The sequence below is a fragment of the Nematostella vectensis genome, chromosome 1 (assembly GCF_932526225.1).
Source record: "Nematostella vectensis chromosome 1, jaNemVect1.1, whole genome shotgun sequence".
NCBI lineage: Eukaryota > Metazoa > Cnidaria > Anthozoa > Actiniaria > Edwardsiidae > Nematostella > Nematostella vectensis.
The window spans coordinates 17,703,180-17,717,907 of record NC_064034.1 but is presented as its reverse complement, the minus strand read 5'-3'; the positions used below and the strand labels follow the sequence as shown (position 1 = coordinate 17,717,907).

The following is a 14,728-nucleotide window of genomic DNA, read 5'->3' as shown; positions in this document are numbered from 1 at the left end:
ACCTATAAAACGTCACGATCTTCAAAATTTATTGTGGCGGCAAATCATTATGTGGGACGGGTGAACATCTCTTTCAGTTCCACACTAAACTAATTATTTGATCGCCTTGATACCAAAAGCGATGGCCGATGAAAGTAGGAAGGTGTTTTGGTTGACGGTTGGATTAGTTTCTGGTGTAAGTACGGCGTATTGCTTAAGTGAACTTCGACGAATTTTGCGCCAAAAATGCATTCGACGTCAACTATCCGACATGGAAGACAAAATCATTCGACTCGAGGACTTGGAGGTCCTTTGTCGTTCAACAAACCTGGCCTTAAAACGGAGCGCTGAACAGCTACTTCTCGATCGCGCAATGGATAAGCAGAATTTAGAATTTATTATTCACGCTTGTTTTAGTGCAGACGAGATGCAAGTTCTAAAGGGGGTCACAGTTCTTGGAGTCTTGATAAAATCCAGCGAGTACCACCGCCGTTTAGTTGACAATGGCGTCATAGAGGGTTTGGCTCATTGTCTGAATCATTCCTTGGCTCCAGGATACATTAAACTATCAGAGGATGGTTATAAAGATGTTAAATTACAGCGCATTGCTTCGTCTGCATTATTTGACCTTATTTGTGACGAAGAGTCCTTTAAGGCTCGCCTCGGACACTCCAGTCCGCAGATAGTCCCAACGCTCCTCAAACTCATGTTTGAATCCAAGAGCAAAGAGGTTATTCGCTGGAGTATCTTTGTTGCACATCAGTTGTCTTTGTGCGACGAAGTGCGCCCAGCTCTGTTAGAGAATGATGTCATAGGAATAGTATCCCAGATGGTTGTTCGTAACCAAGGTGATAATGTGTTGATGAGGCTATGCCTTCAGACGCTTGTGATGTGCATTAATACTAATGAGGAAGGTGAGATACAGCAATTACGTGAGATGGCAAGTCATGGGATTGTGCGTCCTGCCGTCATGTGCTTAAAGTCAGGTGGGTGGTTTAAAGTGGTTGTGCCGTTTGATTTGGTTTAGTGCAGAGATCATCTAGTGTAGAGTCAGGGTTGCAGTTAAGTTAATTGTGGTGTGTGATAACAATTGTTCTGTGAGATGGTAAAAGATGTTGTATTGTCAAGATTCTGTATCCGGGGAGGGTTTTTTTCCCATATTGACCTGATAGGGATGCTCGTCATATTTAGGGGTCAAAATCGGGCTTCAGGTATTTTAGGGGGTATCCGAGGAAAAATAGGCTTTTTTCTTAGAATTGGTATTTTTTTAGGGCTTCTTGGGTATTTTTAAGGGTTGCAATTTTTGGTGTGCCAGTATTTTTTAGGGGTAATTTTGAATTTCCCGACAAGCATCCCTATCACTTTTACCCTGAAGACCCCCCCCCCCCCCCCCGAGCTCTGTATGTTGTTCGGTGGTGAGGGATATTGCGTTGTGCAGGTCCATATCCAGGGGAGTTATTGGGGCTTAGAAAAATTACCCCACCTGACTAGGAGGGCCTCTCTGAGGAGAAAAATAAATGTCTCAGGCAAGATGTGTAATAGAAAATGGTGAGCTATAGCTAAACAAACACCACAATGGCTATAGGCCTCTTGTGGGAGGTGTGGTTGGATGTTGTGGTTAAAGTGTGGTGTGATTGTGATCTGTGTTATGACATACTGGTGTTGTTGTGATCTTTCATATGACATACTACAGTCTACAGTTGTTAGTGGTGTGGTTGTGATCCATGATATGAAATACTGTAGTTTATATGGTGTGTTCTGTTTTTCATGCCAAATGTCACTATTAATTATCCCCAATTATTTTTTCTTTAGATGACAGTGACCTGATTTACTGGGCAGGAGCGTTAATTCACGAGTATTCAGTTAAGGACCAGTTCAAATCTCAGATCTGTGAGATACCCAACGTAGTAAGGCTGTTTTTAGGAGTTCTTTCTACCAGTGAGGCCATCCTTCAGAGAATCATCCTTCGTGTCCTCAGCTTCCTCTGTGTTGGAAATAATGACTTTAGGTCTAGTGTCTTGGATTGCAAAGGCTTGCTGTCAAGGTTGCCTGTCTGTATGGCTTCTGGTGACAAGGATGTGGTTCATTGGGCTGTGGTATTGCTTCATGACTTACTACTTTCAACAGGTACTGTAATGATAGTATTATAATAGGTAAAATAAAAATTTTATTCCAAAAATCTCAGACCACCAAAGCCAATAAGGGAGCATTTTGGCTAAAATGCCCTGGTTTCTCTAAGGGTGTGTCTTTTGGTGACAAGAACTTGGATGTTGTTATGGACGATTTTACTAACATTTCAGACATGATCTTTTCCATATCTCTTATGTAAGGCTGGCCAATAGCCAGGAATTCGAGCAGGGGAGTTTGTTTAACAATGAACAGTTTTTTTCTAGGTATCCTCTCCTTACACCTTTTGCTGTTCATTATGAGACAATACGCCTTCAATTGCGCCAATAGTCAATAATAAAACGAAAATACATTCATTTGAACAAGGAAACATTCATTTTTGCGAAATGTATATTCAGTTTGGAATTTTGCATAAATGTGGTCATTCAATTGTACTTTTTGTCAATCATTAACGAATGTGGACATTCAATTTGGGAAAAATAACATTCAACTGCATTCATATTAATGTCATTACGATTAAACGAGATCTCAACCAAGAGATTTGACAATCAATAGCACAAATACACCATTTTTTTACATTAATATTACACCTTATACCAAGATTGACAATCAATAGCATTAACAGAAAATCATTACAGCTCTCCTCAATATCATTAGTGCAATTGTATAAACAATACAGTCTTTCAGTAATTCAATAAAAAATATATATACTCTCAATATAGTAGTCCCTTATGCTTTCTTCAGAACAAATATATGTAGTACTGTACTTTACTTTGGTAATATCCTTCAATAATTTCACTATTCATTCAGTCTGCCTTAGCCTGTACCATTGTGCTGTTACATGTGTTGATAGAGCGCGCCGCTAGTAATTGTTGTGTGTGGAACTCTCCTAGAGGTAATCTCCCTGCCTGGCCTTGTCTCTGTTGCCCATCATTGCTATGTCCGCCTTGATCGAGCTTTAGCGCGTATTTAACATCATATCTAGTTGATAGCAGATTTCTGTTTATTGAATTACACAAAGACTATATTGTTAGTACAATCGCACTAATGATTGTTAAGAGGGTAGTAATGATTGTTTGTCATTACTATAGTTTGATTATTGTTTGTCAAACTATTAATATTAATGTAAATAATTGTTAAATTCGTGACATTGATTGTTGAATCACTTTGTTGAGATTTTGTTTAATCTTAATGAGATTAATATGAATACAGTTGAATATTGTTTTTCCTAGCTGATTGCCCCTTTTCCCAAATATATGCTCAAAGATGCAATTGAATGACAACATTGTTGCAACATTCCAAATGGAATATGCATTTTGCCCAAATAAATGCCTCTTCGCTCAAATGGATGTATTTTCACTTCATTAATTGACTGTTGGCGCAACACGAACAGCAAAAGGTGTAATAGCAGCGGCAACCTTCAAATTACAGGGGCGTGGCAGGGGGTGGGGCACTGGGGGCACCTGACCCCCCAATATATTGAAAAATTTATAAGGAAATGACCGGTAGGGGCGTGGCTGGCCCCCCCCCCCCAATATATTGAAAAATTATAAGGAAATGACCGGTAGGGGCGTGGCTGTGCCCCCCCCCCCCAATATATTGAAAAATTATAAGGAAATGACCGGCAGGGGCGTGGCTGTGCCCCCCCAATATATTGAAAAATTATAAGGAAATGACCGGCAGGGGCGTGGCTGTGCCCCCCCAATATATTGAAAAATTATAAGGAAATGACCGGTAGGGGCGTGGCTGTGCCCCCCCCCAATATATTGAAAAATTATAAGGAAATGACCGGTAGGGGCGTGGCTGTGCCCCCCCCCAATATATTGAAAAATTATAAGGAAATGACCGGTAGGGGCGTGGCTGTGCCCCCACCCCAATATATTGAAAAATTATAAGGAAATGACCGGTAGGGGCGTGGCTGTGCCCCCCCCCAATATATTGAAAAATTATAAGGAAATGACCGGTAGGGGCGTGGCTGTGCCCCCCCCCCAATATATTGAAAAATTATAAGGAAATGACCGGTAGGGGCGTGGCTGTGCCCCCCCCCCCCAATATATTGAAAAATTATAAGGAAATGACCGGTAGGGGCGTGGCTGTGCCCCCCACCCCAATATATTGAAAAATTATAAGGAAATGACCGGTAGGGACATGGCTGTGCCCCCCACCCCAATATATTGAAAAATTATAAGGAAATGACCGGTAGGGGCGTGGCTGTGCCCACCACCCCAATATATTGAAAAATTATAAGGAAATGACCGGTAGGGGCGTGGCTGTGCCCCTCCCCCAATAGTTTCTTAATGTTTCTGTATTGTGCCCCCCCAAATATTTTCTTAATGTTTCTGTATTGTGCCTCCCCCTGAAATAGAAGATTCTCACATCTAAAACCCTCTATACTGTAATGTTTCCCAGGGTCGTCCAATAAAACAAGCAAGAATGCCGGGGAGAGAGTTGTGAACACATCTGGGAATGTGATGAAGGCGTTAGCATCCCTTGCCAGTAGCAAAGACAAGATTCTTGTCCGGCTTGTTGCAGAGATTATTGGTTACTTCTGTTCAATAGGTATGGACTGCATTGCTTAAATCGTTTTGTTTAAATGATTGCACTTTGAAGAAAACAAACCTGCAAACAGGACTTGAAGTCCGCAATGTAGAAAGTCAGGCATTTACACCCTTTAAAAGAAAAAAAAACAACAACAATTGACCTAACCCATTACTGAACCTGGAAGCTTTGAGCTTGAGAATAAGTAAGCTCATTCTCCTGAGGTATCCTTTTTATATATACAATATAATGTTTTTATGTCTTGGTTTATACATAAAGTTACAGGTATGACCAATAAACCATGATGCCGATACTTCAATTATCTTTCATTTACCTTTCTTAGACAATCCTCCTGCTAACCTCATGACACAGATCATCTATGACGGTCCTTTGGAAGCCATTCTTACCTTCTCACAGTCTACCGAGACGGACCTCCAGTACTGGTCCTCAGCCGTATTATTAAACCTGGTCATGCAGTTTGACAAGATCAAGACGGAAATAATCAAACTAGGAGGGGTAAAGACACTAATTGAGCTGTCAATTAGTGATTGTGAGCACCCCAGTATTCCTACAAATGCCGCCAAGACCTTGGTCATGTTAGGCTTTGTAGGTAAGCAGTTGCATTTGATTCAAGCCAAATCATCCAAGAAGCTAAATATTTACCCATTTTTCAATTAAAAAAGAATAACTTGTAATAGTGCAAAAAGCCTTGTGTTTAGTCTTGGTAGTAGACAATGTCCTTCTATAGGAGCCATTAATGGAACTGTGTTGTGTTATCTTCTTTACAGTTCTGTTCAATTTGTTTTTTTGTTGTTTTTTTTTTCTTAATTTCCAGACAGCCAAATCAAGGTGGGGGTCAAAGGAGGCGGCCTTGAGCATGGGGACTACATGAGTATTGTCATAGATGACAAGCAATACTGCAATAACAGCCATGGAGTCAATATTGTTGTTCTTGAGATGCTCACCTTTAAAGTCTTGCATGTCTTTTCGTATGAGACCAGCCGTGACCTTTCTGCTGTGTGTCGGATGGTGGAGGACATCGGTCGGATACCAGTGGGAGCAATTGTAGTGTTGGGTGTCAGGGGTGAAGCTAACCATTGTATGACAGGTATGGACTTTATTAAATCCTTTGCAGCCAGTAGGCTGGATAACCATAAAACAGGATTAATCTAGCTTAAATGGCTCTCAGCTAACTGCTTGAAATGTAGGAAAAGTGTTTCAGTATTGCACTTTAATATATACCATGTCTTGCGTCTCAGATTGCTTTGCTACATCCTTGTTACGTTTTTAAGTATCTTTCTATTTCAGAATTTCCAAGATATGTATGGTGGGAAAAGAGTTCTAGTTAACATCCTGTTTGTATATTGTGTTACAAAATGGAAAAGGGTTGTAATATCCAAGCTAGTGTGGAATATGCCAGAAAATTGCGTACAGTACAATGGCACTGAAAAGATTAAATAGTTGCCTTCACCCTGTTTGCCTTCTTTTGCTGCCATATTATTCTAGAGTCATATGAAGCTTGTCTCTCATTCACTATTGTTATCAAATTTTCTTTGTTCTGTGACTTCACTTGACTCCATTCTATCAATTGACTATGTTGACAAGATCAAAACTAGTGTAGCTTATCAAATGACATTTTTACTAGATGATGCTCAAGAGGCATTCAGGGAACTTGGAGTAGAAAATTTCAACTTCAAGACTGGACAGATGTGGGGGTTTGTTGGACAAAAGAAAAAAGACCATATTGGAGAACAAATAGCGATTCACAGGAACTACGACCATATGGCTTTGGAGGCTGGAGTCAATTTAGGTAGGGTACCACAACAAGAGTGGTAAAATGATTAAGAAAAAATATAGGGGGGAAATGTTGCTAAAAAAAACAGAAGCCTTCTCATTTCCCTTAGGTGTATTTACGTACCTAACAATTCTGTGCAAACCAAGCTAATGATGGTACAACCCTGAGCAGTGAAAGAGAGCTTTAAGACCCCTTAGTACATCGTTTGAAGAAGGTTTGATAGTTTGTGTATAAATGAGAAGAGTTTTTGCAGGTCGGGTTGTGAATGAGATGGTACAAACAAATATCTTGCTACCCTTAATGGACCTAATGATGTCAACACCACCAACATCACCAATCAACAAGTTTGCTGAGTTGGAGTTGCTGACTATCATGGCGCGTCATGATGATCATAAACAAGGTGAAAGCACAATACTGGAACTGCTGACAGTCACAGTATGTAATGATGGCCATAAACAGTGTTTGGTGTCATAATGCCTTATTACAACTGCCACAACCCTAACATAATTGCCGGAGCTAGATCAGCTGCAATTCAGCAATAAACATTTTATGGACTGGAACACTTTACTTTGAACAACAGGTCATTCCACCTTCATCACCCTAGATGGTCACTCCTCCATTATCACCCTAGATGGTTACTCCACCATTATCACCCTAGATTGTCACTCCACCATGATCACCCTAGATGGTCACTCATTAACATTATCACCCTAGATGGCCATTCATTAACATTATCACCCTAGATGGTCACTCATTAACATTATCACCCTAGATGGTCACTCATTAACATTATCACCCTAGATGGTGACTCATTAACATTATCACCCTAGATGGTCACTCATTAACATTATCACCTTAGATGACCACTCAACCACTATCAACTTTTTTGGTCACTCCACCCTAGGTGGTCGCTCCACTATTATTACCCTAGATGGTCACTCCACCATAATTACCCTATAGGGTCATTTCACCATTATCACCCTACAGTAGATGGTCACTCCACCATCATCACTCTAGATATTTACTCCACCATCATGACTCTAGTTGGTCACTCCACCATCATCGCCCTAGATGGTCACTCCATTATCATCACCCTAGATGGTCACTCCACCATCATCACCTTAGATGATGCCTCCACCATCATCACCCTAGATAGTCACTCACCATCATCACCCTAGATTGTCACTCCACCATCATCACTCTAGATATTTACTCCACCATCATGACTCTAGTTGGTCACTCCACCATCATCGCCCTAGATGGTCACTCCATTATCATCACCCTAGATGGTCACTCCACCATCATCACCTTAGATGATGCCTCCACAATCATCACCCTAGATAGTCACTCACCATCATCACCCTAGATTGTCACTCCACCATTATCACCCTAGATGGTCACTCCACCATTATAACCCTAGATAGTCACTCACCATCATCACCCTAGATTGTCACTCCACCATTATCACCCTAGATGGTCACTCCACCATTATAACCCAAGATGGTCACTCCGCCATTATCACCCTAGATGGTCACTCCACCATTATCACCCTAGATGGTCACTCCACTATCATCACCCTAGATTGTCACTCAACCATCATCACCCTAGATGCCCATTGCTCAATACTAAACACTAATGCTCAATTAAAAATTTTAATTTATGTACCCTTTGTTTGTCTTCAGTAATGGTGGGTTTCGCGGGATTTCTTGAGTACATGGCTGACCTGATATGTCATGTTGCCCTTAAGACGCCATTGTTTCTACGAGAGAATCCCATGGTGGTGGCACACTGTATTGGTGCCATGAAGATTATCAGCGGGATCAGTATCACGGATGATTTTCATGAACCTCTTCTGGAATCAGGAGTCTTGAGCTCCGTTCTCACAGTGCTGCACTTCATTAATGGGATGGCACTGCAGAAGCTTGGCCAGCAACAAGAAGGGGTAAGAAATGATATCAGGGTTATGGTTTAGGGTAAGAAATGATATAAGGGTTATGGTTTAGGGTAAGAAATGATATCAGGGTTATGGTTTAGGGTAAGAAATGATATAAGGGTTATGGTTTAGGGTAAGAAATGATATTAGGGTTATGGTCTAAGGTTGGACTCCAAGCGGTATGATTGCTCTCCAAATAACCACCACCTAATTCAGAAATATCGCTTATTCACTTGCAAGAAACAATGGAAATGCAGAATTGGGACTGTAACTCCAGCCATGATCGTTTTGGAAGCCCCCCTTGCCCCCCCCTTACTGCTTAAAACTCTTTACCTTCTATCTGTGATTTTATGCTTATGTAGGCGAGAATTCACATTGTTGTTCCTGTAAGATAAGAGATGAAAAGGATGAAAAATATCATGAAAACAAGTTGTTTTTCTGTGAGAAGATCGCTGAACTCATTTATTTTTGCAAGGCTGAAGACATTTTCAGTGCTTGACTAAATATGATTTCTACATTGAGGCTGAGTAAATAAAGTCTTATTAAAAACAATCGTCTGTAGAAGGGACGTTGTTTGATGAGAAACTATGGTACTCTGCTTTAAATTCCAGATGTCCCCCACCCTTTCGCCTAAGCGTGTTCATGGGGTGATAAACGATAATGATGAAGATGAGAATTGTGCAGGATTTGGTGGCGAGGAGACAGGGAAAGTTCTTCCTGCAGTGGACTCCAAACCGAGAGTTGGTGAGTGAAGGCTCGTCAATAAAAAATACGTGACGTCATATATGACTCTTTTTTATCAAGAATACCTACCCATACTTTCGCAATAAAAGCCCAACATTTGATCTCTTCAACAACAGCATTTGATGAAAATGTTACGTTTGACGAACGGAAGCCATCTGTCACGCAATCTGAGTCCAGTGCAGTCACTGAAGACTTCGAGGACGCATTCCCAAGCATCGTGAGGCTCGCTGTCACTGTTATGTATAACTGCATGGGGCTGTTCGCCCACATGGAGGTCGCACGTGACTCACTTTTCACATCCGGGACCTTCCAGACGCTCTGGTGCACACTGCTGACCAGCACTGGGCCAACGCTGGCGCAAATTGGGCTCCCTGTGGAGGTGTTGCTAAATTGTTGTGCTTGTATGGCAGCTGGGGAAAGGAGTTTGCCAGGTACACAATTTAACCACAAATCAAATCATCAAAGCGGATACTTTCTTGGGTAAATAGCGAACAACAGTGAATGAAAGTATTAAAAGTGCCTTTGAAACTTGATGCTTTGTTTCAAGTGTCCTTGAAGTCTAGCTTTCGTCTTGGCGTCTATAAATGGCTAAAAAGGTTAAGGTAAATAATAGAAGAAAAAAAAATCTCGGATACATACATTTCGCCTTCACAGAATGCAATGGTTTTATCGCCAAACGGATACATTAGCCCAAATTAATTAACGCTTAAAGTTCTTCGCCTCCCTTTCTCTCTGTCACACCCTGTGTTCTCCTGTATCCACGCTAATACTGTAGTTTGTGACTTAGCGTTTTACCTGCCACTAAACGTACACATGGCTTATATTTTCAAGATAACTTGATGGAGTTAGACGAGAGGGTGAAAACACCGGCACTTGTGCTGAGTGCAGATCGTCTCGAGGCTTATAACATGAACTGGACCTTTGAGAGCATTCGGGCAACTTATTGCGTAGGACATGCGATGTATAAGGCATCACCACACCCATCGGGATGGTACTACGAGGTGATTCTCAAGTCCAATGGCATCATGCAGATAGGTAAGGTGCAGTCAACATCCCTATAGCTTTCAGATAGGTAAGGCGCGGACAAGACCGCTATAGCTTGCAGATAGGTAAGACGTGTTCAACACCCCTATAGCTTGCAGATAGGTAAGGCGTGGATAACACCCCTATAGCTTTCTGATAGGTAAGGCGTGGTCAACACCCCTATAGCTTGCAGATAAGTAAGGCGTGGTTAACACCCTTATAGCTTGCAGATAGGTAAGGCGTGGTCAACACCCTATAGCTTGCAGAAATGTAAGGCTCTACATTGTGGATTGTGAATATCCCCGTGTCTTCTCGGATAAGGAAGTCTAGCCGAAAGTCACGTCTACCAAAATACACCACATAAACCTGAAAAGCGTGATCCTAAAAGAACCGCTGGGATGATGGCCCGTAGTATCATCTTCGATCACATTGCTTACACATTAACTCACACTCGTAGTTGTAACCTTCGTGGAGCACCCTGTATCTCTACTGACCGGTTATCAATAAAAACAAATCATAAAAACATTTATATTTATATATTTAAGAAGTTGTTAACAGCATGAACGCCTTCCCATATATTCGTTTTATATCAAAAGAGATCCCAGCGTCTTGTTTTATGTCATGTCATATCATATCATATCATATCATACATATTGCATTGCAGGCTGGCAAACGGAGGAGTGTCGGTATGGCCCGGAGAGAGGTGTTGGGGTTGGGGATGACAAACATTCCTGCGCTTTTGACGGAGCCCGCTGCAAGGTGAGAGCGTTTGCTTAGGTAAGATGCTTATTTCAGTCAACTAACTCATTACGCATAAAATGTGTCGATTTATTCCCCTGGTAATTTCGTTAAGATTTTTGGGTCAGTACGCAGCTCTTACAAGCTGCAATTTGATAGGGCAAATGAACAATATCCGCACCTCGACACAAAGAACGAGAAGAATTGAGACAAAAGAACTCCTTTGTAGAAAAAAGATATTAGGAGACAAAGCAGCTGCGTATTTACTCAGATTTTTTAATTCGACCGAAGTAGGCAGTAGAATTCTCAACGTTAGCGTGCTGGGTCCATAACCTCTTATCAGGGACATGATTTGGATTACCGACAGCTCTCATACATCACAACAAGCCATAGTGATTTTTTTTAATCAAACAACACTTCAAAATCAAAACAACACGCCATATTGTATTTTTCAAAATCATTCAACACTTTATTTTAACTTTATTTTAACATTTAACAGAAGCATAGTTTTTGAAGAACCATAGGTTCTGGTACGGTATCATAACCAACTTTATAATCAACCTTTTGACCCTTAGATCTGGAGCGGGCCGCCGAGCGAGCAGCAAAATAATGATTACGGCGTTGAGTGGCAGATTGGTGATGTGCTAAGCTGCCTCTTCTCATGGGAAGGTGATGTATCGTTTTGGTTGAATGGCAGGGATCATGGAGTGGCCTTCACAAGCCTCAACACATCCATCAACTGGTATCCGGCAGTCTCCCTAGCCATGGACCAACACTGCATCTTCAACTTCGGCAGCATGCCATTTCGGTATCACACATTGTCTGGCTCTCCTTTGTCAGTCATTGCAACGACAGCACCACTATGAAACACTTGTCTTCAGGAATTTGCATAATTAAAACACGCTGGGATTGGCATCTAAAGCACATTTCTTTATAATACAATAGCAACAACCACAGACAACAGCCATACAGAACTCCCAAGCCAAAATTAACAATAAACGGCTGTCAGACTAACCTATTAGTTTTACCGACGAAATTATTCACACTGGCAGAACGCCCTCTAAACGAGTGTATACTTAAGATTAACTTGTCCAATTAAAACGCGCTGTTTCATTTCTCAGATACGAAGTCCCCGATGACTACGTCCCTGTGTGTCACGTGACCAAGTACCCTCGTCGCGCACAATTGCGCCCGTCCTGGGTACCGCTCAGCGGTAGCTTCGAGAGCATCGTGGAGGAGGAGGAAGAAGACACGTCATCACAGCTGGCAACAGGTATGCGAAGCATGGTGGGTAATATGGGGACACGTGATCATAGCTGACATCAGGTACGCGAAGCATGGTGGGTAATATGGGGACACGTGATCATAACTGACATCAGGTACGCGAAGCATGGTGGGTAATATGGGGACACGTGATCATTACTGAGTTTAGGTACACAATGCAGGGTGGGTAATATGAGGACATGTGATATAACTGGGTTTGGGTACGCAAAGCAGGGTGGGTAATATGAGGACATGTGATATAACTGGGTTTGGGTACGCAAAGCAGGGTGGGTAATATGAGGACATGTGATATAACTGGGTTTGGGTACGCAAAGCAGGGTGGGTAATATGAGGACATGTGATATAACTGGGTTTGGGTACGCAAAGCAGGGTGGGTAATATGAGGACATGTGATATAACTGGGTTTGGGTACGCAAAGCAGGTTGGGTTATATGAGGTCACAATATGACAGATGATATAAGGTACGCAAAACAGGTATCCATAATTTTATGTATTATTACCATTTAAACCTTGATTTGTACGGCGTTTTTACGCACCGTTAAAGGCGGAGTAGCCTTTGGTATATGTGACTTTAAGACTGTGCCATATTTTGCAGGAATAGAAAGTCCATTACTCTCACCAGCCAGTCCTACTCGTTCTTCTGTAGATTCGGAGGAAAAGCATTTCAATACGGTCGAGACGTCTGAAGAAGCCAAGCCACGAAGGCGGAATCCTTCCGGCATGGGACCCTTCGCCAGTTCTTTTAATCAATTCAGCACCCCGAGAGTAGAGGTAAGCATGGCTCTACCCGCATTTTACAAAACTAGTGGGGAATCGGAAGCCAAACCATTCCAAGGCCGTTGCCAAGGGAAGGCCCTCTTCTATTCCTCCTTCTGGCAGACAATCATCAGTACTAGGATACAACTTAAAAAACAAGAGAAAGTGTCTTATAAAGGACTTTTTGGGCCCTCCCCTGGCTTATCCTTAAGTCTGGCGGGATGATTTGAAATTTGGACTTTTAATGTAGGTCCGTTATACGGTGGTTTCGCTGTACTTAGGAAAACGATGTTCACGTTAATGAATGGATGTTTGTTCCTGTTATGCAGGTCGGAAATCACGACAATGCATGGCTAGATGACAAGTTTACGCTGAGCCCACAGTTCCCGCGCATGCTCAGTGAGTCAAGCGGTCAGTTCTCTTCGCCTCTTTACTCGGACCCATTCTCCCCGATGGAGCTTATCCAGTCGGTCTCGGGTAGGTTTCATTTCATTTAACGTTGCATTTAAACTTGACTGCTTGTAGGAGTGTTTTGTTCTGTTTGAGCGCCAGCTTGGGAGGAGGAGAGTAGAGAAGATGAGAGAGAGAGAGAGGGAGGGGGGGGGGTCAGATCCAACTCCCCCTTCCAAGCTCGCGCGCGGACAGTACAAAACAAGATGGCGGCCATAGCGAAAAATATAGCTAAATATAGCTAAATATAGCGAAAACCGCCTTAAACATAGCGAAAAACACCGGGTAAGCATAGCGAAAAACACCGGGTAATCATAGCGAAACCCACCTTAAACATAGCGAAAAACACCGGGTAAACATAGCGCAAAAACACCGGGTAAACTCAGCGCAAAAACACCGGGTAAACTCAGCGCAAAATCACCTAGTAAATGCCTTCAAGAGCGCTTAAACCCTGCCTAGTTACACCAAATGCCTATTCTCCTAACACTTTCTCCGATTATATTTGCAGAACCCATGTCGTTGCCGTGTTTCTATTTCGAAGCTGAGTTAAAATGCGCATCGTCTAAGGTCAAGCAAATCGGCTTCGTCGACTCCAAAACGGGCCAGAAGATATTCTGCGACGTTCGTGACGACCAACTTTACCTTCCAGCTTACGCAACCAGGCCTTTGGAGGGTCAGACTAGCTGTAAATGCCCGGATGTCGTAGGATGCGGTGTTATGTGGCCAGCGGGTGTTGTCATCTTCACGATGGACGGAGTTGGTTCTGAGCACAGCTACACCTTTACGCCCAATAGGCCCGTTGAGGCAAAAAATCTCGTACCGTTTATTTCCTGTTCGCGAATCCGCTGTAATTTTGGTCAGCGGAGATTCTTGTTCGAGTATGCGAACTCCAAGGACGTGTCCTACACTGTCGGAACTATGCTACATAGCCACGGGCTAAGCGCGCAGGTCGAGTACTCTACCACGCCCAGTTGCGACACGTGATATTAATTGACGCAATGGTTTCAACGTTAGGGTAATAATAGGGACCTTAACAACGACGGCAACGACGTGGGTGACGGCGGCGCAAACAAAAATAGAATTGAATTTAGGATTTAATAGCAGCATGCGAGAATGCGTTCTGTCTGATACATTTCAGCCTATATCCACCAAACCACGACGTGAAAACTCCAAGTTTCACGATCTATTGCGCTGTGAACCCCTCTAACTGTGTTCTAAAGGACTATAGAATGTCCTAGGTTTATTTCTATGTCTCACAATAATGTTTTGATTATTCCATTGCTAAAAGATTAAAATAGATTAAATAGATTAAAATTTTGTTTTGAAATGGCGGTGTTTTACCGGCGAACTGTCACATTTTG

At 42.3% G+C, this 14,728-nt stretch overlaps 1 protein-coding gene across 3 annotated transcripts; it reads left to right on the top strand.

The window, feature by feature from the left end:
• The first annotated feature begins 6 nt into the window (after positions 1 to 6).
• On the top strand, positions 7 to 14,694 carry LOC5514394. 3 transcript variants are annotated; one of them, XM_032384013.2, is made up of 17 exons: positions 7 to 893; positions 1,792 to 2,106; positions 4,516 to 4,665; positions 4,988 to 5,254; positions 5,480 to 5,752; positions 6,290 to 6,454; positions 6,693 to 6,839; positions 8,122 to 8,381; positions 8,984 to 9,116; positions 9,233 to 9,547; positions 9,948 to 10,151; positions 10,804 to 10,898; positions 11,453 to 11,685; positions 11,999 to 12,150; positions 12,757 to 12,932; positions 13,247 to 13,394; positions 13,876 to 14,694. In XM_032384013.2, the coding sequence occupies exons 1-17, from the start codon at positions 122 to 124 to the stop codon at positions 14,349 to 14,351; spliced, it is 4,281 nt and encodes a 1,426-aa protein (XP_032239904.1). In that variant the 5' UTR covers positions 7 to 121; the 3' UTR covers positions 14,352 to 14,694. The 3 variants fall into 3 exon arrangements, with proteins under 3 accessions (XP_032239904.1, XP_032239903.1, XP_032239902.1); XM_032384012.2 differs by having other exon boundaries at positions 7 to 965; positions 12,808 to 12,932; XM_032384011.2 differs by having other exon boundaries at positions 7 to 965.
• The last annotated feature ends 34 nt before the right edge of the window (positions 14,695 to 14,728 follow it).